Source organism: Borostomias antarcticus, assembly GCF_949987555.1.
Source record: "Borostomias antarcticus genome assembly, chromosome: 3".
NCBI classification, from domain to species: domain Eukaryota; kingdom Metazoa; phylum Chordata; class Actinopteri; order Stomiiformes; family Stomiidae; genus Borostomias; species Borostomias antarcticus.
The window spans coordinates 6,989,259-7,012,548 of NC_140236.1; the positions used below are offsets into that span (position 1 = coordinate 6,989,259).

Consider the following 23,290-nt stretch of genomic DNA (forward strand, 5'->3'; position numbering starts at 1 on the left):
AGCCTACAATTCAAAAGTTTAAAGTCATAACTAAACTTTGATGAGTACTTAACCATTCCAAACATTTCCTGTGCACAACATCCATTCTAAATAAACACATTTAGTCAGTAAAATCTGGCATCTATGAACAAACACATGAATGACAGAGCAGATAGAAAATGGAGAGCTAAAAATGTATAAATCGACACAAATAAGTGACAAAACGCACAGCGCAGGCGAAATCCACTTCTAACGACCTGGAATTATTTTCTCACATGTGTGACATAACATCAAACCCCATGTGCACTATAACACAGTACAAAGGAATAAATGTCAAAAAGGCTAAAAACCTAAATGCATTTCTTCTCCTTTAAGAGCCACAGACTGTGAGCCATAAAAAGCGGAGGCTGAAAACATTCATAACCAGCGAAGCAGACAACCAACAGATTTACTTTCTTGTTCTAGAGGCGAGCCCCGTTCCTCAGTTAATCTCAGCCAACCGTTTCCACCAAGTAACTCCAGCAAAAAAAGCACTGCGAAAAGTCCTCGGAGAGCACGGCACAAATATCTACGTCCAGCCACAGGCACAGGGAAAATTAGGGGGCAAATCCACAAAGTCTCCGAAGGTACGTCGCTTTTTTACAAGCAAGAAATAGCTTGTCACTCTCTGCTCTTCCACTACAAAGGGGAAGGTTTTACATGTGATCTTTCTGCTAGAGAGCCTCTGGTCGGCTGCGGCGGTGTGGAAAACCCGGAGCGGAGCCCTGCGCTGCTGCATCATGGTGGCGGCCGTGGCTCTCCCTCCTGCCTGTGCACACGCCACTCGGAACTCGGAATCAGAACCAGACAAGGCGGGTTCTAAGTGTACCCCCCCCCCCCCCTCCCCACATGCAAATACAGACCAACCCTGCCCTCACTTTTTCTTCTTTTCTTTTTTTTACAACAAAACCCCAGTGTCCGCCTTTAGACCTAAACGGGAAACTACACCGTTTCTTTAAATGTATTCGTGGCTTGGGGTGAACACACACAACAGGCAGGGAGCAAACTAGTCGGCGAGGGGAGGAAGGCTGGGACAATTTGTGTGGAGAAAGGTCTTGGACACGGTAAAAGGAGACAAGTGAGGAAGAAAACCAGACATGGAGCCCCTGTGTCCTACAGCAGCCTATTTTCCATGCATGTACTGTGTGTTATGTAACCCACATATTGTTTATTTAGGGTGGGGGGGCAGTGAAATTGATTTTTTTTTCTTTTTTTAAGAATTAACACAGAATATTTACACCGCAAAATATAACTGTACTTGGCAATTCGTTCACGCCTTCAGACAAGAAGAAACTGCAACAACTATTTCTGCAAGTCTGTGTGACTATCTGGAGAGGGCCAAACCCCACACTACATCATCACATATTAAAAGTGTCATCGTTGTGCAACACAAACTGCAAAATGAATGACAAGCTTCCCTTTTCTGTCCAGTGTCAAGTGGCAAGCCTACCAGAGAGTTCCTGTCAGCAAGGCGACGGTTGACAACTGTTAGCTGTCTGAGAGTTAACCGAGACGCGGGGGACGGGAGTGAAGGAGTTGATTAGCATTAGCAGGCTAGAGGTGCAGTTGATTAGCCAGCAGATGGAGCCAACATCAGCACATTCTTGCACGAGAACGCTATCTCGTCTCTATGCTTATGAGCAGAACAGGACTACCGCCTATACAAACCCATGTTCACACCACCCAAAGTCTATGACCAGCACTCTACTATCACTTCTACAACCTCTTAAATATTTTCAGCAGCCAACAAAATAAAATAAAAAAATAAAAAATCCTTACTGCAACTGCCGAAAGGTTACCTGGAAATTCATTAGATATAATGATTGTATTTCTGAAGGAAAACATTCGCATTAAATTGCAAACTGGGGACCCTAGACGTGTGCGAGTGCTGTCCTGAGAAAAGCTGAAGGCTCTAGGACGAGGTGCTGCCGTGGTCGTATATATTACATGATGTATTTAATGGCTGTTAGCATCTCCTGAGGTGCTTCATTACCTGTGGTCTGGGCCTCTAGACCTGCTGAGACAGAAATCAATTAGACCTGCCACACAGCCCCCGTGTCCACTCTAATTACGTCACCCTAATTATGTTGCCATACTCTACTATTTACATTGCCGTTGGCCCCTCTACTCAGAAGGCAGCATGCGCGCTCCTTCTCATCCTCCCCCTCTCCCTCCCTCTCTCGTTCTCCCTCCCTCCCTCTCTACATGTCGGCTCCAGTTTAAGGCTCCATTTCAGCTGCCTGGGCTCAGTGCTCTCCAGCCCAGCTAATAAATCATCTGCCAATCTGCTCTGCGAATCGCTCTGCCCCTGCTCCGACTGCTCCAGCCCACCGTTGCTAGGCAACGCAGCGGGAGAGGAGGGGCCGCGCAAGAGAGAGAGAGAGAGAGTGTGTGTGTGTAGGGGAGGGGGGATTCAGGCTGGAAGCGCTACCAGATCGCCAGCTCCGTTGTGCTGAAACAACAGGCTTCTCTCTGTCAGAAAGTGTTCCAGAGAGCTGCCCCCCTCCCTCTCCCTCTGCTCCCGCCTCGACGCCCAACAGCACGCTACAACAGTACGCTATTGTGAAGTCGGAGAGGGGAAATATAAAGCCAAGGAGGAAAAGTGAGAGCCAGCAGCTCAAAAAGGTCATTGTTATGTGTGCGCACTTCCTTCTCCAGAGGTGATTGTTCTAGGCTGTGAAACTGGTTAAGATCACGCGGGCACACACACACACACACACACACACAAGGACGGTATCATGATGATACGGCGAACACGTGCAGGCTCAAACAGGTCATTCTGGTCTTTTAAATGCCATTCTGCAGGGGGGTAAAATGCCATAAGTACAACGATTTGGCTGCATACCTTCACAGGCCAAACAAACACTGACTGAAGGTAAAGTCTATATACTTGACCCATTGTTAAAGGCTGACCTTTTCCAGCCCTGATATGGGCGAGACCCAAGTGTCTCTGCTATCCACATTCAATGGGGGACAAGAACAAGTACAAGTACCTGTTGAAAAAAATCAGACTGACTTTCAGACAGGGGTAAGACCACATTGTTACGTACAGCCCACATCCTCCCGACACTGACGCTATTCATGAAACGTACATATTTGAGGAACTGAACAATGCCAACTTTGAGTAATTTCGCCAAGCACTACACGCACGCTCTTCCCAATGACTTTACTGACAACCAAGGTGACAGGAAGCACACACCCATCCTGTCAGCTAACCAGTTTGTCAACGAACCATAAAAAGCTTTTCTGGCACTGCACCATAAGATTGACTAAAAACACAGAGAACACTCAACCCTGGCGGTGCCCAACAACAGATAGTCCTTGACAGAGCATAACATCAGTATAATAGCGTCCAACAATATCCAGAACGTTCCCCAACAAGTGAGAACAGAACACACATTATACCCTGGAAGGAGGAAGTGGTGTGTATGTAGGTTTTCCATCCGAGTGTCTGGGGTGGGCAATGTGTCTCTGGTCTGTAAGCCCGGCTTTCACCACTAGATGGCCGATCCCTTACCTTACCTCACCCCCCCCACTCCCCCTCCCCCACCCCACCGCCCCCCACACTCCCGCCTTCCTCTCTGAGGCCTCCACCCATCATTCATCTGGAGACGCAGCTGGAGATGAGCCACACCGCCACTGAGAGGAATGGACCCCTGCTAACCCACAGCAGTGATAGATCAGCCTCCCTCCCTCCCTCACACAGGCACACTGCACCGGGGCTGCTACTGCTGCTTTAGAGAGCTCCCCCTGTTGGCCAAGGGATTATTAACACCATTTACGGTTTGTTTGGGAGGGAAATCACTCCAGTTCAGGTGTGGATTTCAGTACTACTGTTATCGCTTGCTGCCCTCACCCACACTCAGCGGCAGATCTAAAGTAGGCCTGCATTAATTGTGGCAGACCAAATAATGTCAAGAGAGTTGGTATTGGTACGTCAAACTGGTATGCGTTCACACCAAGCCGACGGATTTGTAGTCTGGGTGAGCTACACCGAACGATCCCTCGCTCAAAGACAGCACACATGGACCCCTGTTCAGGTTCTCGGAGCTGGCACGCATCTGTGCCCTGGTGGCAGGACACTAAAAACGAAATGACACTTTGCAGCTTTCTTGCCCTCACCTCACCCCCCCCCCCCCATCAGCATGAATAAAATGAATGCGCAACAATTACGGCCAGGGTCTCATATTTCACTGGTCGGATGGTTCCGGGGGAGAGAGGAGGGCCTATGGGACTACTTCCAGAGAGGTGCTGAGCCTGGCTGAGGCCCAGACCTGTGCGCTATGTAGCAGCTGCTGCTGGTGGTGGTGGGGAGGGGGGGTGGAGAAAGAGGGAGGGAGAGAGGGAGTGGAGTCAACAGGGGGGAGGTGACAACTGACCCTGCAGACAGGCGGATTCTGTCATCTCAGCGGCCCCCACAGTCACTTTCATTCACATCTCCAAAGGACGGAAAAGAGGAAGAGGGGATGGGGGGGAGAAATAATGAGGCTGGTCCTGGAGGGAGGGAAGGGGGAGGGGGGGCTAGAGGACGAGAGGAAGCTAGAGATGATAAATAAACGAGCAGCAGCAGGGCCGGTGTCTTGCGTGTGCGTCAAGGGTGGGGGGTACATTTGCACCACGCAAGGGGGGGTGGGGGTGGTACATTTACACCTGTCCCCCAAGGCCACGGGGCAGATAAGGCACAACTGGAGATCAGATCACCGAGAGCTGTGTCCTTGGCCAGCTAGGAGATGGGCTGTTGCAAGAGCCAATGGGACGCCACCATTGGGGAGGGCCTTATCACACATGACAACCGCTGAACCCCGGAGACCTTCAGGTGGACACTGGACAGTCTCTCGAAACTAGACGGGAGGTTTTTATTAAGCCCTTTGGGGTTCCTTACTTCTTCTGCACAATCTCTGCTATGTTTTTTTTTTTTTTTTTACATTCTTTTGTTTGATCACTTGGCCTTATATATATATACATGTATTTTTTACATTACATTTAACTTTTTTTTTTAACTCAACCCACCTTCGAAAACAAGAGTACACTGACAGCAAGATATCTAATCAAAACAGGTTGTCTATCGAAAACGGTCCGACCTAATCAAAAGCTAGTCTACGTATAGGCTGTATCATTGAAATACCGGTATAAAGAAATATGTAAATCTCTGAGTCAGTGATGTTAATATCACTTTCAGGTCATAACACCAGCCCAGGCCATTAAGTGGCTTGTGTGTGTGTGTGTGTGTGTGTGTTTGTGTGAACTGTGGTGCAGTAGGAACAAGCTGTCGTGTGGGGGAAGAACTCCTACGTAGCCGCCTCCCACTTTGATCATGTCAGAAGCCTGTGTGGGATGCAGCCAGCCAGCTTAAATACAAAGACCTCTGAGGATGAGCCCACCAAAGGATGGGGTGACTTCCTCCATCAGCTTTGGTCCTGCCTTGGGCCCTGGCTTTATTTAAATCTGCCTATCGCCTTCAATTACAGGACAAATATACACATTCACATCAATTTGATCTGATATGAGTTTTTGCGCTTATGTGCTAGATAATGACGGCATGAATTTTACATAGAAAAAGGAAGGGGATTCTGAACTGAAAAGCAGGGATAAACTGCATGGCATGGGGGGGGGCTAACGTTACTTCGCATTGCAAGGATCATTTTCTGATACTAGACTGAAAAGAGGAACTAAATGAATCACATCCCCATTTAAGATAAGTGCCAACTGCAAGCAAGACGACAGTAGTAGATAGCGTCGTGTTGCATCAAAACCACATCACCACAGCTCTTTGTCATATTGACAATTTTACATGGTGATATATCCATTCCCCGACTCATCCCCCCTCCCCCACGGTATGTCTGATCAGAGACCGGCAGCCATTTTCTGATGCGAGCCCCTCCGCAGCTGCACCGAAATGTGAATCTAAATTCAAATGGAGGCCAACATCGCCAGCCCTCAATCTTTTCCCCTCTTCCTTCTTTTTAACCGTGAAAGATTTATTTCTGCAGGCCATAAACAGGATGCAGCTGCTGGAGTCTTGGAGGGGTTCAAATCTTGACGAATGCTTTTACTGAGGTCCTATCCACCGGCTATAAAGCAAGAGATTTAACCCTTCCTCAACAGCTTCCTCTAAAGATACAAACCCAGCCATTCAAGTGTGGATCACACTACACTAGCATTGAAATGAGTAGCAATGCCACTGTTGCATTCCGGGGCACATGATAAAATATACCTGTATTCATCAAATGGTTGCGGATGTCAGATTAACATGCATTGCTATATTCCGGGGTCCTTACCACTTCATCTTCAGACCAGCACTTCTCGATAAGCTTGGGGACGGGCTTCTTCACCAGGCGCTGCAACGCCTTGCCTGCGTCATAACTGCTCTCGTGAAGCTGACAGAAAACACGCATATTAGATTAGAGTTTTTGAATCCAAAATGTCAAGACCTGCTCCTGTGTGTCGGCGAAAAAATGTAATACCGAGCAGCTAATTACTTAATGTAAATAGTGATGTGCGAACCAGAAAACACAACCTGTACTTTCCATGTCATTCTTTATGCATTTAGCCTACCTTCCGAGGCAGAATAAAGCCTTTCATAATGTCAGCTTGCCCCCTAACACCACGTTCAAGATCTAAGGCACCTGTTCAGGTAGGTCCACACACACATACAAAGCTATGAGCCTGTCTCGTCACATTCAGCTGCATAGCAGGGAGCACAGGCTCATTGGAATTGCAAATTGGAGTATAGGGTTGAGAGGCAATGACCTGCCCATAACGTTAATTCACCAGTTTCTAAAAGTCTGAATATAAATACCCTGTTTATGACGATCCCCTTTATACTTCCTTCCACTGCATTTGTTTAGAAAGCAGAGGCGGCAAACCTCTTATTAAGCCTCATGCATTGTGAACTCCAAAAGCCTGGTTGTGGCGCACAACAGGGGGGTTTCCCAGTGCTACTGTTGCTCATCGCTGGATTGTGTTGAATACAATCTGGCATCTTACAGAACATTACGATTTATGTGGCAAGGCTAAGGTCTGGTCTATCTCTCCATCGTTGACTCAAAGCAGTGGGCATGTGCTGGTGGAGATGCTTACAGTGTTAAGTGCGTTTAGTGTCGTGTCGTCTCGAGAGGCCGCTAGGCACCCGTCCTCTGTGGAGCCCCCGTCGCACATGCCCGCGAAGGCAGCCATGCTCCTGAACACACACAGACCAGCAGTCAAGAGAAATATCCTTCCACGAGATGCAGAGAGAGAGATAGAGATAGATAGAGAGATAGATAGAGAGATAGAGAGAGATAGAGAGATAGAGAGAGAGAGAGAGAGAGATAGATAGATAGATAGATAGATAGATAGATAGATAGATAGATAGATAGATGGATAGATGGATAGATGGATAGATGGATAGATGGATAGATAGATAGATAGATAGATAGATGAAACTGTTGAAACACAAATGTACATGAGCTAACAGAGTGGTTCCTGTAAATATGATCGGTATTGTGATACGCAAACCGGCGCCTGCGACACCTGTGAACGAATATCTTCACAGCGAGCGCATCATCTTAAGATGCGTCCGTCCGGCCAAGCCGCTAGCTTGACCCCTCAGCCGAGGACCGGCGTTTGGGCGCGAGCTCACCTTGCAGCCCTGAGGTACATGAGCAGGTCACAGTCGTTGACCCCGGGCATCCAGACCAGCTCCTCGTTCTCGGTGATGGCCTGGCCACCAGGGGAGGGGAAAGGCTGCAGCTCTGGGAGCTTGGCCTAATTAGAGGAGGAGGTGGAGGAGAGGGAGAAGGAGGGGGACAGATGGTCGTCACGCTACAAATAGCACCCGAGCTTGAAGGAAATATCAGCTTTCAAATCCTTTCCGTCCACTTTTCAGTCAGCGGCCGAGCGGCGGCGGGTGTCACAGTCACAGTGGTCCCCAGAGAACCGTGATCGTGAGAGACTAGTTAGTAGCTAGACACTTCACCCGAACTACTGTTGCAAAGACTACTGTAACACGCAAAAGGCATTCAAACAAATACAAAGACGGCTGCCAGACGTAGGCTAAGGATGTTTTACATGGCAGGTACATGTAGGGATGCTAACTTACTTGGTGACTGGGGCCCACTCGGATTTCACCTTGTGTGCTGTTTAGTCGCCTGAAAAGGAAGAAAGAAATAATTAGATATTCAAGGCGCTGACTTGACTGTTGTCGTGCAACCTGACTTGAAGCAGGTCAATCAAACAGAGGATCCAAGCAAGTCTCTCCCACGACTACAGTATCACAACATTGCATATCATGCAAGGCAAAACTGAGGCAGAAGCCATTCTACCAAGGGCCTTGAATGCCAAGGAAGTATACTTTAAGGTTTAAAATGGGACCAGTCACTGCTATACTTTAGTTACCACAGAGGTTCATTGACATGAAAAAGGACATTGCAGGAAATGTATAAACGGAAAGGGGCAAGTCTACTGCAGAACATTTTCATAATAAAAAGGCATATGGGTGTTCTCTAGTGTGTCCGTGTAGCCTACACCCATGGTAATGGTAGAACGATAAACTCCTTGGCTGATTTAATAGGGCTGATCTTGTAGATGCAGCAATAAAAACCCTCTAAAAGAGAGAGAGCGAGAGAGAGAGAAGGGGTGGGGGGTCTATATGGCTACAGAGGGAGAACCCCTGAAATGGCTGCCGGTACAAAATGTTGGTAACCATAGCAACTGCAATATAATAATAGTGTTCCGATCTCCAGCTGCAGTGGATTAAAGAAAATGACAAGATGTTCCTTTTGAAAAGCCTTTCCACTCCGTTGCCTAGGTAACAGCGCCGATTTTCATACAGCCAAGCGTGGGGCGGCCCAGAAACTGTCAGTATGATTTGCACCCAGAGAAGCGCTCACTCCATCACAGCCTGGCCCTGGCTGACTGGACCGGGGATGAAACCTGAGAAGGTATCAGGCTAGCTCCCTCCGCTAGCTATGAAGTTCAACAACCACAAGCCCTTGGACGGGGGTACATTTTTGACCCCTTCCCCTCCTCCCTCTTCTCAACCACCAACCTGCAACCCTGACAGAGAGCAGAGAGTTGTCAGAGTAATATTCCGTACTGTAATAAAATATGGCAAGCAGATGCACATCACAGCCCAGTGGAGAACAAGTCAGCCCAAGAATGTGAAGTGGTCAGACCTTGTCCTGACAGAGGCAGTCTGTATGCAGGCTTTTGTTTCTAGCTGTGACATCAGCTGCTCATCAGGACCTAGATGATCAAGTACAAGTAGCCTATCCATATAGTCCGGGGCTGGGCAGCACAGAACGTCTGCACACACTCTGGCTCTCCAGGACAAGTACTAATGAGCTAGGCTACAACCTACAACACTGGGGTTGGCCTCTCTGTACCGACTTCGATAAGAAAATGTGAAAGGTAGGCGTATTCGAGTGGGTGAGCTTATGTGTCCCGTGGGACAGAGTTTCCGCTGGGTTCCTGTGCAGCCTGCCTGAACCACACGCAGAAGACTTGGCGGGAGGACTGTGAAAGGATGAAAAATGAGGAACAGCAGAACACGGCCCGAGGACAACCATGTCTGACTGGCAAAACCGAGGATGCTGCTGACTTGCAGATGCTGAGCAGGACTGACCACTGTTTACTGAGCTGTGACAGCAGTCATATCAGGAGACGACAATAAAGATAATGGCTACAAACGGGGCCGTTGGGTCTCATTGTAGTTGACGCAAGGTACTTAATAAAATATATAAAATAATAAAAACACTGAATAAAATACAATTACTAGCCTAGGTGATAGGCTAGTGCAGATCTAGTCACCTAAAGGTGGGTTGAATTGTACAATGAAGTTCTTGTCAGTAGGTAGGGCCAAAATACCTATATATATATATATATAAATTGAAAACTGTCATTATAAAAATAGGACAGGCAGCAAACTGCATTTTCAATTACATTTGATAGTCTGCAATGTAGACTATGCTTTGTCTTAAATATAGCTAAACCAATATAAAGTGTGTTGATTTCATTAATAGTGTTGCTGTAGTCTATACTTGGGGCGATAAAACAGTAACCTGTTGACACATTTAATAAATTGTTGTACATTTATTGAGGGATTAAACAAATTAATAGATGTTTAATTAATATCCCTGATGTGGATAGGAATTAAGTGTGTATATCTGTGCTGATTGCCTTCATTATTTATATTTTGAGGATTTTGCATTCATACAACAATGCTTCTAAAATACAGGTAGATTAATCATATATTTATGTTCAACGTACTACATTTCAAGTATGATCAATTACGACATCTTTCAATATCCCTGCAACCCAAACATCAACAAAGTTGGTCACTGTTCGCAATCAAGACAGACCACGCCCCTTCCATCAATTTCAACCAATCCTTGCAGGAGACTGCAACACTTGGAACATTACAATAACACCGCGAAACTCTTAACTTTGCAGGCTGAATAGTCACACTAGCCAACTTCAAACATCTTCCTCGCAAGGACAGGACATCGCCATACTTCTCAGCCTATTAGAGGGTGCACAAAGCTAACCATTACCCCCTACGCCATGTCATCTAGATTGTAAACACGAGAGCACAGCAAAATGGAGTGAGGACAAGCACTGCTCTCCTATTTATACAGACTACAACCAAGTAGCCTATAAGCACGCAAAGCTGATTTGGGTTTAAAAAAAAAAGAACAATAGGAAACGAGCATATTGCTGTCACCTTATTCCAAATGCTTGAATAGGTGACTGCTGGCGAACAACGGTAGCGCTCGCATGGATGCATTTACAACTGAAATTGGCTACCGTTCATGTTATTGTTCTCTTAACTTTAATGACTTATCCATAGGTATGTATCCCCGGTGGACGTTCATTCAGGTAAACCCTTTACAGTAACGTTAGCAGACAGATGGAATGCGAGACGAGTCGCGACTGAGACGGAGGGATGAAAGCTACTCGCGGAATTATCGAGAATAAACCTACCTCCGAGGACTGAACAAGTCGTCCATTTCTGAAAGCAATTTTCTAAGGCTGGATGTTGACAGCTTGCCTACAGGGCTCGTTGGAAATAAAGTCCCCCTTTCCCACCTATTGCTAGGTGCTCAAAATGGAGGAGCACGCATTCGCCTAGAGAGGTTTTCACTGAGTTTGTGCTGTGACCTCAGCCTCCACGCACGGCGTACCGAGCTCCCGTTTCTACCGACACAACTGAGCATGTGCTACGACCTTACACACACAGACCCCAGACACACACGCAGGATATGGAATTCATATCTCCTCGAATGTGCGCTCCATAAACAACGCCGACTTGCAAGGCTGCAGACATACCGCTCAGCATACCAAACAAGCACGAAAGGACTGGAGGGGAGGGGCGCGCCAGACTGTGATTGAGTGGGGCCCTGAACTAGGGGGTTCCTAACTAACCACGGAGGGTATGCATAACAGCGACTCCTGTGTGCGAGGGAACAACTGCCGATTGTCTCACACAGCACCCCCCCTCGGATTTCTGGCAACAAACCCTCAGTATGCACATGGCTATTACAGCCAGACACAATGTAACTACACTGAGAGTTGGACCAACATTGTTGCATGCTAACACCTCTGTGGCCATGTAGCATATTGTATTTACACTACCCTTAGTATCAAATAACAATGTAAATGCACACAAATAGATATAACCTGTGTCAATGTACTGTAGGTAGACAGTTTTATGCTCTACTGCATTCACAGGCTTTGCAAATAGGGAATTGTTGTATTGTTGCACCTGAAGTAGCAAAACAGCAGTAATGCAAATTGTATGGCTGTGCTTCCATGAAGCTCAGGACCAGATTTTCTTGTACATTTTTCTCTCATTCTTTATTTGGCCTTTATCTGGCTACAGTAATTACATTTATACATGAAAGATATAGTGCACCTAGATCAATGTAAGTGCCTAGAATAATAAAGACCCATTGTTTAATTTCAGCAGGCAACCCTCCAATTTGTTGTTAGCTGACGGAGGGGTTGGGGAAGCGTAAAAACTCTCCCAACTTTGGAAATAAGAACTGGCAATCCATGATAACTATTTTGAACCTGACTGGAACTATGATTCACAAAATCGTAAGAACACTGGTAATATGATTAAGTTAGAGAACAAGAGTGATGATCTGATACATATATTTCCAACAAGATATGTTAACTAGGTCTGGCCTATTCTTATGACATGAAAGAGTCAAGTTATGTTATGACAGGATTATATATTATAATTCTGTAGAAGTCCATTCGAATTATCTCTAACCAGGCATCATTCCATGACAATGTCGTTGGACAATTATTTAACACATTTCTAGGAGAGCAGGATACAGAATTGGCACACACAGTAACTTCCAATGAGCAATTCCTATTAATCGATGGGGATAGACTGTAATAAATATGCCGGTTTATGTTCCTGTAAAGCAGATTTCACTGATGCCGGATATGAAAAGATCATATTACAATGGATACTAAGAAAGAGCACAAAAATTAATTGTTTTTGTGCCCCTTTTTACTGGAAAATTACCAATAAATTATAAAAAATATATATTACTTTTCAAAAACATCAATTTGAAAGTGTTTGCATAACAAAAACACGTTTCATCCAAAGGGAAACTTAGACACACCCCTTTTTGAGAGAGGCACAGGGTTAATAGAGACTGGATACCATATTAATACTAGATGTAACAATAGTCTTCCATTCAAAGTCTATGCTTGATACATCTTGACCAAAACCTGTTTGGTTCAAAATGAGCGGTTGCTTCATGTGATGAGTTTTACATTGTTCCTTGATTTAACATGATACCAATTTTGCATTATTCAGACAAACAAGTGTAAAGCCTTAAGGCTTCCCTGAATCACCCACCAGGATATTATTCTATAGTCAATATGCCCAGAGCAAAGAGGGGAAAAACAGCAGAGCTAGTCACAGCATACAGTATATTGCCTAGGGGGGTTGGGCAGTGCATTTTTACACAGTGACAACAGTGGAGAGGACTATTCTTACCTGGTCTCTGGGTTATATCCTAGGATATAGAAAAAGGAGTCAATCCGGGCTTTGAACTCCCTGGCAGCAAATATGTCGGAGAAATGGGCTATGTTACATTTTCCCCTGCAAAGGAAAAGAAAAAAAAAGAAGAAGATTTATTAGTCTTTCATACAAGCGCATGATTATCCGTTAATATCACTGCAACGGAAGCCACGGTAATTAGCGGCTCGGGGCTCGCTCTCTTGGAGGTGACACGTTCAGCAGCAGGCCTGTCAGTTTGGCTTTGCTGTGAGGAATGAGGCTCTGTCTACTGGGTCTGTAAACCCCGGCTGAACCTGTCATCCCCCGCCTCGTCCGGGGTGCATGCCACAGGGACTTGGAACCTGCAACACGTGTGTCTCCTGACGATTGTTACCCCACAACGAGCCCTGGGCTTTCTACAGTGCCCACATCTTGATGCCATTTCTTGTCTCCAGCACCCAAGTGTCTGGGCCCATCGAAATAATAGGCATCACAGCGGTCTGGAGTCGGCCACGCAGACGAACAGTACCTTCCCTGACTAGATGAAAGGAGTTTTGAGCAGAGGCCGGGAGCTGGAGCGTTACAGCATCCCGCTGGAATTCCCCGCCTGCGTTTATCTAAAGCTCCTATAATAAGTCAAATCAAAGGCGTGCTCTGTTGCAAGAGAACTTGCAGCTAATTTGCCATGAAATCAGCGGTTTCTCCAAAGACCTGGCTCTGCTTCCACAGTGCCTGCCGCTACGGGTGCTTCCAGATGGCTTTCGTTATAAAGGTGGGGGGGTGGGGTGGGGGATGAGGGGGGGGTTTTGGGAGCAGCAAGGAACGGATGGAGGCGAAGCTGAGAATCACGTGTGCTCTGGGAGAATATCTGGTTTCACATGGAGACAATAAGCACGCCTGTCCTCCCTGTTCCTGGCGTTAAGAGTGGAGAGCTGAGGCCTGATTCCTATCAGCCTGGCCTCTGATAGGAGGTCCACGGAGACTCCATTGTTCCTACCGAAGGAAGGCAGCTGAGATACCCGGGTCAGGACGGGTGTGTAAATCTCAAGACATCAGGACACAAGAACATAACTCAGAACTAGAGTAGTGTTCCAGTATCCACCAGGTTAGCCGCTCCTCCCCTCGGTGTGTGTGTGTGTATATGCGTGCGTATTTGTGTGTGTACAGTATATGCGTGCGTATTTGTGTGTGTGTTCAGTATATGCGTGCGTATTTGTGTGTGTGTGTGACACAGCGAGTGCTCACCTGAGGGCAGCAGCATGGTAAGTGTCAACGTAGTCGGAGATGAAGAGTTCCCGACTCTTGACCACAGGGTCGGTGATGACCAGCTCCCGGCCTGAGTCTGCAGAGGGCGGGGTAGAGGGGAGTATAAGCACCGAGGCCGGGTGGGATACATCCAGACCCAACTCAGACACTAAGGCACACTTAAATATATAGTAAAACATAATCCGACCCACACACACACACACACAATACAACAAATGATCACAGGTCCCTCTTACGGTCCATGATTCAAACTACTCAGCAATACAGAGATAGGATATTATGTTCTGTTCCTCCTTACGTGACCCTTACAGGGTTAAGGAGGAACACTGGTGCGATGATGCACAGATGACAAATAACCTGGGTCGTGGTGGGCTTTGGTGACAGCCCTCCACCTCTGTGACATCCATTCTCATAAAACTAATCCCCTAGTGGACGGACAGAGAGCTGAAATCCTGGTGCGTCTCACCAAAATGGATTTAGTTCATGGGAACAGAGAAAAAAAGCATTTCTCAAGTCACTGTTGTTTACAGTAAATGCGGCCGTATTAATAATAATAATAATTCATTTTATTTATAAAGCACTTTTCATTGTGAAAACAATCTGTATTGGCTGCAGCAGCTTGTGCAAGACCGAGCACTGTGATAAAGTGTGTGTGTGTGTGTTTGTGTGTGTGTGTGTTAAGACTTGAGTGGTTTCATCATAGAGATTGAAAGCTCACCCTCTACCAATGTTGCCACCAGGATGAGCTGTCAGGTGTGTGTGTGTGTGTGTGTGTGTTCACTGGCCAGTTGTGCTAATGGTTGGGGAGTGCGTGCTCAAGGGTCACATTACATTGCAGGTTATTTGCACTTGACAGTGCTGCTGTCTGGCCTGGAGGAGCGTTGCCCAGGGAACAGAGCGGATATGGCGGGTTCTGCTGAGACGCAGCGCTGTTTGAGATGCAGTTCACAGCCATGTCTCATATCCCCTCTGGAGGGAAAGAGGAATTGATGCCGTGTGTCTATGCATGCGTGTTTGTGACTTGAGGGATATAATTAGCTTGTGCTCAAGTGTGTATATATATTTGGCTGAGTAATATGTTTAACTGCACACCCGCGTTTGATGACACACTTGCCTGTGTGTGTCTTATAGGTTGGTGTGTGTGTGTGTGTGTGTGTGTGTACACATGAGACTCCCACCGTTCTCATTGTTGCGATCCTGCACCAGGTGCTGGTAGACGGAATCGGGAACCTCCGACTGGCGGTAGTACCATTTCACACTCATCAGCAGATGCTCCCGTTTACTCTGGAACACAAAAGATGGGGGAGGAAGGGAGGGAGAGAGGGAAAAAGAGAAAAAGAGAGAAAGAGAGAGAGTTAGGGCAGAAAAAAAATGCCAATAAAATAAACAGACATCATTTGTTTGTTAACAGCATCACAAATTGGCCTCTTGGCAAACGAGAGCCTAGCGCTGGTCCTTGTTTATGATTGGCGCAGGCTGTTGCCAAAAGGCCCACAGTGAAACCAAGTCAATTAAAAAGGGATTGGAGAGCGTTTAGTGTTTTAATAAAGTAAACAGCGAGATGCCATGTGTGGAGAGGGGTGGGGAGGATAGAAATTAGACCGCACCCCCCCCCAATCTCTCTCTAAATGAAAAGCATTCACTTCCTGTTGAGAGCTACGATGACATTAGAACAACGACGACATAAGAACATAGTAATGCTGAGTTGAATGATCTCAAAATAATACAATAACCTCTAAGAACCCCTCTGACAGTATTTCACCACCACTGAAGGGACAGTCAGTGCCTCCTCCTCTCCTTCCCCTGTCATTCTGCCTTAGGGTGCTGCCACCTACTGGATATCTGTGGCAGCGCATGTGGTTGAGGAGCCGCAGTTCCGCCAGCTCACCAGCAAGTGGCAGCACTGAGGCGAGGAGTGACTATCTAAAGAGGCAGTACATGAAAAAAGGGAGAAAAGAAAATGTGTATGTGTGTGTGTGAGTGTGTGTGTGTGTGTGTGTGTGTGGGGGGGGGGGGGGGTAGACTCAGGCCAGGTCAAGGGCTGAAAGGGCAAAACACTGTTTTCATTCTCCTGGTATAAAATATTTATTGTGCCTTCACACAAACCCAACTGACCGTCGCGAGGGTTTAAAAGAACATTAAAGCGACCGCAGGCGGGCAAGGAGCCGCGGCGAAGCCCTCTGGCAGGGGCCAGAAATCACAGCCATCTTTAACAGGGCTGCGCGCTACTGCCCTGCCAGCACACAGCCCACAGAAGCATGAGAGAGAGAGAGAGAGAGAGAGAGAGAGAGAGAGAGAGAGAGAGAGAGAGCAGTGCTATGTTAATCTAAAGAGAGCTTGACATCGGTCCTTTGCAGGCGTCACTGTACAGCGAGTAGCTGTGTGTGAGTGTGTGTTGGTGAGCTCACTGTGTTAAGGAGCATGAGGTCAGAGTAAAAATATTTGAAGTCCTTGTTCTGTTATGTCATGGGGGGAGGGGGGGGGTGTTGAGCAAATGCAGCCAAGCAAATCAAATCACCCCCCCTCTCATTCGTCCAATACCACCCCTGGCTCACTCATTCATCCAACTCTCTATTCCCTCCCCCTCTCCGCTCTCTCAACCCCCTCTGTTCTGTCTGTCCTTCAGCTCTGTTTCTACCTCCTTCTCTCTCTCCTCCCCCTCTCCTCCCTCCCTCCTTCCCTCTCTCTCTCCAACAGTGTGCAGGGGGAGCGAGTGAGTGTGTGCCAGCTGCTGTTTAGCACGTCCAGGCTCAGTCAGTCAGTCAACTAAACGCCTCCGTCTCTGCTGTCTTGCACCACTCACAAAGCCCTGATCACAGGGCTTCAGCAGAGATGAGACCCATTGGAGGTGCTTTCACATACATTCCTGAGCCCTGACACACACACACACACACTTGACTCACTCACTCTCTCTCTCTATCTCTCGAATACACGAAACCCTTAGCGCAGTGTGTGCAATGATGTCATGTTCTTCCTCAATCCATCTACACCCCCAGCATTTCATCTGGTGAACATCTAAGGCGCGTTACATTTCAGAGAGGCCGGCTCCTCCTGACAAAAATACACACTTAGGAGACGGTAGATCATACAAGCCTGATACCCAAACATCGCCTGTAAAACAACTCGTGTATCAAAGGCTTTGCTAACATGTACGTACTTGTTGTAAACGCACACACACACAAATATGCACACACACGCACAAGTTGCGTTCGCAGGACACGGAACACCTGCCACACACACCCGCTATCGGCATTAGTCAGAGTTTGCCGCGTTATCCTGGTGACTGAAACACAATGGACAGCTTCATCATTATGGAGTGCTTGTTACACTCAGAGCGGCGCGCTGTTCAGAAGTAGAGATAAGCTGCTCTCAGGCAGGAGAGGGGGAAGGAGAGAGGAGGAGGGCGGGAGAGAGGGAGGGAAGAGAGGGGAGAGCAGGAGGAGGAGGAAGAGGAGGCAGAGGAAGAGGAGGCAGGCAGCGAGAGCCACAACGCTGAATTGATTAGCAGTATTCCACAGCGCCGCCTTTACAGTGAGAGCCGGAGGCGGCCATCTTTGTCTGTCCTGCGGAGGCTTCACACGGCTGTCTGCACGTCCCCCCCCCCCCCCCCCCGCCCCTAAGCCCTGGGAATGTCCCTACCCCACACTGGGGGGGAGAGGAGGAGAAGGGAAGGAGAGAGCGAAAGAAAGAAAAAAAGGGAGAGAAATGACTGGAATACGAGAGAGAGAGGGAGAGGGAGGGGCGACCGAGGTAAGCAAGCACAGACAGCAGCAGGGGAGTGAAAAAGAAACTTTTTCCTTGGTCAGTCCGGCCACAGACTCTCCAGAGTGTTCACTGGGCAGATAAACCTGGGAGTCATGCTCCGGGCTGCGGACAATGGCCTCCCCCCCCCCCCCAGTGGCTCTGGTAGGTAGGGGCTAGCCAACCCCGTGACCCCCCCCCCCCCCCCCCCCGGCTGAGGTGGTTTGCCCCTTGGCTAATAGCCATGCAGCCTCCATTGTCCTGGCTGCCGGTGTGTGCACTCGAGTCTGCAACCCCACAGAGGGCTGCCCCCCCCCCCTGTCTGACCACACCAACACAAAGACATGGGAGGGGGGGGGGGGGGGGCACAGAGGCAGGCTAGGCTCTCCGTTTACACGTTGAGGCTGAGAAAGGGGAGCAGGGTGTGATGTGTGAGGGAGGGACTTGCCGTTAAGACCAAGCCTACGCCGCGTACAGGAGACTGCATCAAAAGGCCCTTCGGTCTCTGGTCTAGTCATATTCGGGGGAGGGCAGTGGAGGAGGAGGAGGAGGCGGGGTTAGACTGACAGCAGCTGTGGCCAACCGTCTCCCAGTACTACCCCCCCCCCCCCCCCCCCCAATACACACACATCTGGTCGTTAAAACACAGGCACTGTAGGCCCACCCTAACCATGACCAAAGCAAGGGGTGCGCTATTACAACCTGTCCCTCTGGAAGGGTGGCTGTGGGCCCTGTAACGCGAGCGGTGGGGGGGGGGGCCTAAGCAAAACCAGACTCCCTCAGCTCCGGCTCAACGGCCCCCTGCGCACGTTAACAGGAAGCGGGTGTTTATTTTCCGTTTTTCGACTGCTCTCTCCCCCCCCCCCCCCCCCTCCCCTCTCTCTCTCGTTTTGAACTACGCCAGCTAAGCCGCGTGCTGACCCCCCCCCCCCCCCCCCGCCCCCCCTCCCCATGGTCCCGTGGTGACATCAGCGGGCTGCTCCGGGCAGGATCTATGACTTCCTTGGGAGGTGGCGGTGGAGGCAGGAAGTGGAGATTCTAAACCCTGATGAAGGAGAGGGAGAGAGAGAGAGAGAGAGAGAGAGAGAGAGGGAGGTCAAACGCAGAGCAGAGCTCTACGCCGGTAACCCTGGCTTGTGCTTGATGGTAAGCTAATGGCACCGAGGTAGGCGGAGGCTAACAGCCGTGTTTTATTCCGGTGGTGGAGCTAAGCCCACGTCTGGTCATGACAAAAGTTGACAGCTCGGAGCCAACGGTGCCATCCGAGGCGGATTGGAGTGCCTTAACCTCCCCAGTTGCAAAGAGACCGAAACAAAGAACAAAAGCTTGATTGTAGCATCGGAGCAGAGATGGGATCTGGGAGGACTAATCTTCTACTCCGACATGATATGATTAGAGGGAGAGAGGGAGGGAGGAAGAGAGGGAGGGAGGGAGGAAGAGCTGGCGGAGGACGAGCAGATACACGCAGACGCAGAACAGCAAACACGCGGATGAACACACACGTACGTACGCACACACAAATGTACGTACACAAACACACACAAAGATGACAGATCTGATTGGTAGGGTTCTCTACCGAGGTCTGCTGGCTGCCGCCTCAGACAGAGAGAGAGAGAGAGAGAGAGGGAGAGAGCTCTGCCAGGACTCTCTGAACACTTCCATCTGGATGACTACGAACACACACTCAAGATCGCGGTGTGTGTGTGCGCGCATGGCATGCTAAGAGGTCTGCTGTGCTCACGCAACCCCCCGTTGTCGGCAATTGTCGAGAGAGCCAAATAAAACAAAAATGCCAGCGCAGTATGCTTTTGTGTGGCCGCGTGTCTGTGTGTGTGTGTGTGTGTCAGGGAGCGAGCGGGTATGCGAGTGCTTGTCCACACCAAATAACAGGCTCTTAAGCTAAGCACCACCATCGCTCGACAAACACAGACACAAAACTGCAGAGTGCAGCGACTGGCGAGGGAGATGAAACACCTACTGAATCAAGTCTGTCAAACACCTCACTTCTATCTCATCTCCTCCTCCCTCGGCTCCCTGGGATTTGTAGTACCGCAACACCTCGGAGGACTACACGGTGATGTCAGCGCAGCCTCTCACCAGGGCGCAAACTAATAACAGTAAACAAGTGTCGACAAAAGCCTGCCTCAGAGATTACTCCTCTGAGGGAGGGAGGAAGGGAGGGAGTGAGGGAGGAGAACAGGAAAGGGAGGTGGGGGGGGGGGGATAGTGGGTCCCAGCTGTGATGGAGGGCTTTGTCAGGACCTTTGTGCGGCTCGACGTCGGGTGTCCCTCTCTCTGCCTGCGCTATTTAGATATTAAATCTCCCCTCACTTTGAACACGGCCGGCCCATCTGTCAGCCTGGCTCCGTATTGGATTTGATGAGCATTAGCCTCTTCAAAGTGTGTGTGTGTGTGTGTGTGTGTCTGGAAGGGGGAGCGGGGTGTGGGGGGAGATTTGCAGTGTCGCAGAACCACCGCAATCCCCCCTCACACACACACACACACCTCCCTCTCGTGCCCCTTCGAGGACACGGACCACATTATTGACTCTGGCCGTGCCACCGAACACGGTCGTGACGCATTGGAAGATGTTATCTCTTGTCCTCTTGTCTTTCAGCCAGTGTGTGTGTGTGTGTGTGTGTGTGTGTGTGCGGATATAGTGGAGATGGGGGGGTAGGCTCTCGCAGAGCTCACAGATAATACTAATTAAGACCTGCTTCCATTAGCCTGGCACTGCTGCTGTAATCATATTCCCAACGACAGGAACACACAGACATTTAAGAGTCACAACACTCCAGATGATCACTCAGCGCTCCGTGATATACGCTAGCACACGTCGTCCATAACTCCCCTCTCTCCCCCTCTTACTCTCTCTAACACCCTCCCTCCCTCCCTCCCTCTCTCTCTCTCTCTCTTCCTTCTCTCTAGAACCGGAGGCCCAGATTCACAAAAATCCTCATTACAACTGTAACATGATCATAACGCCAAAGTACCATCGTCTTGCCTGGATCGCAGCAGGATCGGGGGGACGCGATGAAGGGCCGGGCGTCTTCTCCGAGGACTTTGAAGTGTGGTAAAAGGATACGTCACCAGATGTCATAAGCCGTTAGGATAAACAAGGCGGCGCAGGGGCACGCTCCCCCGCGCTCCTTTTGAGCCTCGCGTCGCCATAATGGCCGGCAGATGTGGGATAATACAATCACAATTAGTGTGCAAAAGATCTAAGGGGCGAACTGGCTGTAGGCTACAGAGTGTTGAACAAGGCAAATAAAAGACATGGGCTTAATGAGCCTACATGTGGTCCGTGTGTTTTCCAAGATGGAGGGTCTGAGGGAGGGAGGGAGAGAGAATAAGGAAGGAGGGAGAGACTAGGGAAGGAGGGAGAGGGGGAGAGACTAGGGAAGGAGGGAGAGGGAGAGAGACTAGGGAAGGAGGGAGAGAGGGAGAGACTAGGGAAGGAGGGAGAGGGAGAGACTAGGGAAGGAGAGGGAGAGGGAGAGAGACTAGGGAAGAGAGGGAGAGGGGGAGACTAGGGAAGGAGAGGGAGAGGGAGAGAGACTAGGGAAGAGAGGGAGAGGGAGAGACTAGGGAAGAGAGGGAGAGGGGGAGACTAGGGAAGGAGGGAGAGGGAGAGACTAGGGAAGGAGAGGGAGAGGGAGAGAGGGAGAGACTAGGGAAGAGAGGGAGAGGGGGAGGGAGTGCTTGAAAGCCAATGCGTCGTCTAGGCTGGTGTTGGTTTCTCACATTGTGGTTTGTCATCTGTCTAGCCAGGGATATCAGTGATGACTGATCCTCTCTGTGGCCAGGCGGTGTTCTTTAAAAGGCACGGGGGGGAACACAGGTGCAGGGAAGGGCCCCCAGGAGGGCCACAGGAGACAGAGAGCAACACAAGTTTGATCATCGCCAACAGGAATAAACGCAGGGCCTCGAAACGTATGCAGGATTCGAACCAAGCACACACGTACGCACGCACACACACACACACACGCACGCAACGAGGCGAGTACACATGAAATGGTTGAAGCTTCCCAGGGAGACTCTGCCTCCCCCCACTAACAGATGGAGACAGACTGTACTTCACTTCTGGATAGTTTTGTTTCATACCTCCCTCTCATCACACCTATCTGGACAGACGGTATCTCATTTAGAGTTCCTTTCCTTTCAGCATACTACTCTGCTTCAGAGCTACACGTTGTGTAATTGTTTCACATAGCCTTTGTGTGTGTGCGTGTGTGCGGGTGGTGTGTGTGTGTAGTAGGATAACAAGGGATTAACCCAGTCCCCTGATAACTAAGGTCTGTCTGTTTCTTATTTTGGGTCAAAACACCTCACGCAAACTACGAACACACACGACAACAACACACGGCAACAAAACTAGCACAGCTTAGTTAGCAGCGGCCTCATTGGCGCACCGGAGCTGCCCGTCGGGGAGAGGGAAGGAGAGGAGGGCGGAGGCACGCGGTGGAGGTCAGGCAGGATTGTGGGTGTGTGCGTGTGTACACTTTCTAACACCGGGGCGGCGCCGGCTGTAGCTAGCTACTCCCGGCGCAGCCCGCTCGGCTGCCGGGGCTGCGGCCGTCCTCCGAGCGCGGAGGCGGGTGTCAGTCGGCGAGCTGCGGCGGTGTGATCGAGCGCCGTGATGGAAGGCAGGAAATGAGACGAGGGCCTGGTTAAGCCGGGGCTAATCGATCAGCTGACTCCCTCATCGGGTGTAGCGCCGCGCCCCGCTCCTCTGAGACACACACACACAGTTACAAATCTGTAAGCACTGCACAGTCCTACAGGGGCGCTGGGTTTAGAGAGCACCCCTGGCGTCCTCTGTCTATGGGATTTCTGTTTGTTGAGTTCATCTGTTCAATGATGAGGGGGAATGCAATTAGGTGACGGAGACAGCAGGTGAGGAAGCTGTTTAGGTGTGTGTGTGTGTGTGTGTAACATTTCACGTGTGTAAGTGGATGTGGTTGGGAATTTGATGCTGCAGTGTCGGAGATGGCAGAGGAAGTCCTGAGTTGCAAGAGGGAGGAAGGGATCAATAAGAAGGGGGAGCAGCGTGTGTGTGTGTGTGTGTGTGTGTGTGTGTGTGTGTGTGCGCGCCTGGGAGGAGGTTGGCTTTATGTAACAGCAGCTGTTAGGGGCTCTGTCTGAAGAGAAAGAGGCGTTGCCTTGTTTGTTAGGCTGTCTGGTCAGTTTACTCACAGAGGCACGGCTGATAAGAATATTTATGACCTACCGACAGGCGCACACACACACACACACACACAAACA

General features: G+C 49.2%; 1 protein-coding gene across 2 annotated transcripts in view; it reads right to left on the minus strand.

Annotated features, from left to right (window-relative positions):
* Nucleotides 1-23,290, minus strand: part of rerea (arginine-glutamic acid dipeptide (RE) repeats a) — a gene marked incomplete at its 5' end in the record, with an annotated part of 67,960 nt that overhangs the window by 17,557 nt on the left and 27,113 nt on the right. Inside the window, 7 exons of one of the 2 annotated variants that reach the window (XM_084435939.1) lie at nucleotides 6,297-6,395; nucleotides 7,099-7,198; nucleotides 7,640-7,764; nucleotides 8,099-8,147; nucleotides 13,016-13,120; nucleotides 14,264-14,360; nucleotides 15,463-15,568. In XM_084435939.1, coding sequence (XP_084292065.1) covers nucleotides 6,297-6,395; nucleotides 7,099-7,198; nucleotides 7,640-7,764; nucleotides 8,099-8,147; nucleotides 13,016-13,120; nucleotides 14,264-14,360; nucleotides 15,463-15,568 — 681 coding nt within the window. Of the gene's footprint in view, nucleotides 1-6,296; nucleotides 6,396-7,098; nucleotides 7,199-7,639; nucleotides 7,765-8,098; nucleotides 8,148-13,015; nucleotides 13,121-14,263; nucleotides 14,361-15,462; nucleotides 15,569-23,290 lie in introns of those variants that run through there. The other variant, XM_084435938.1, reaches the window with a different exon arrangement.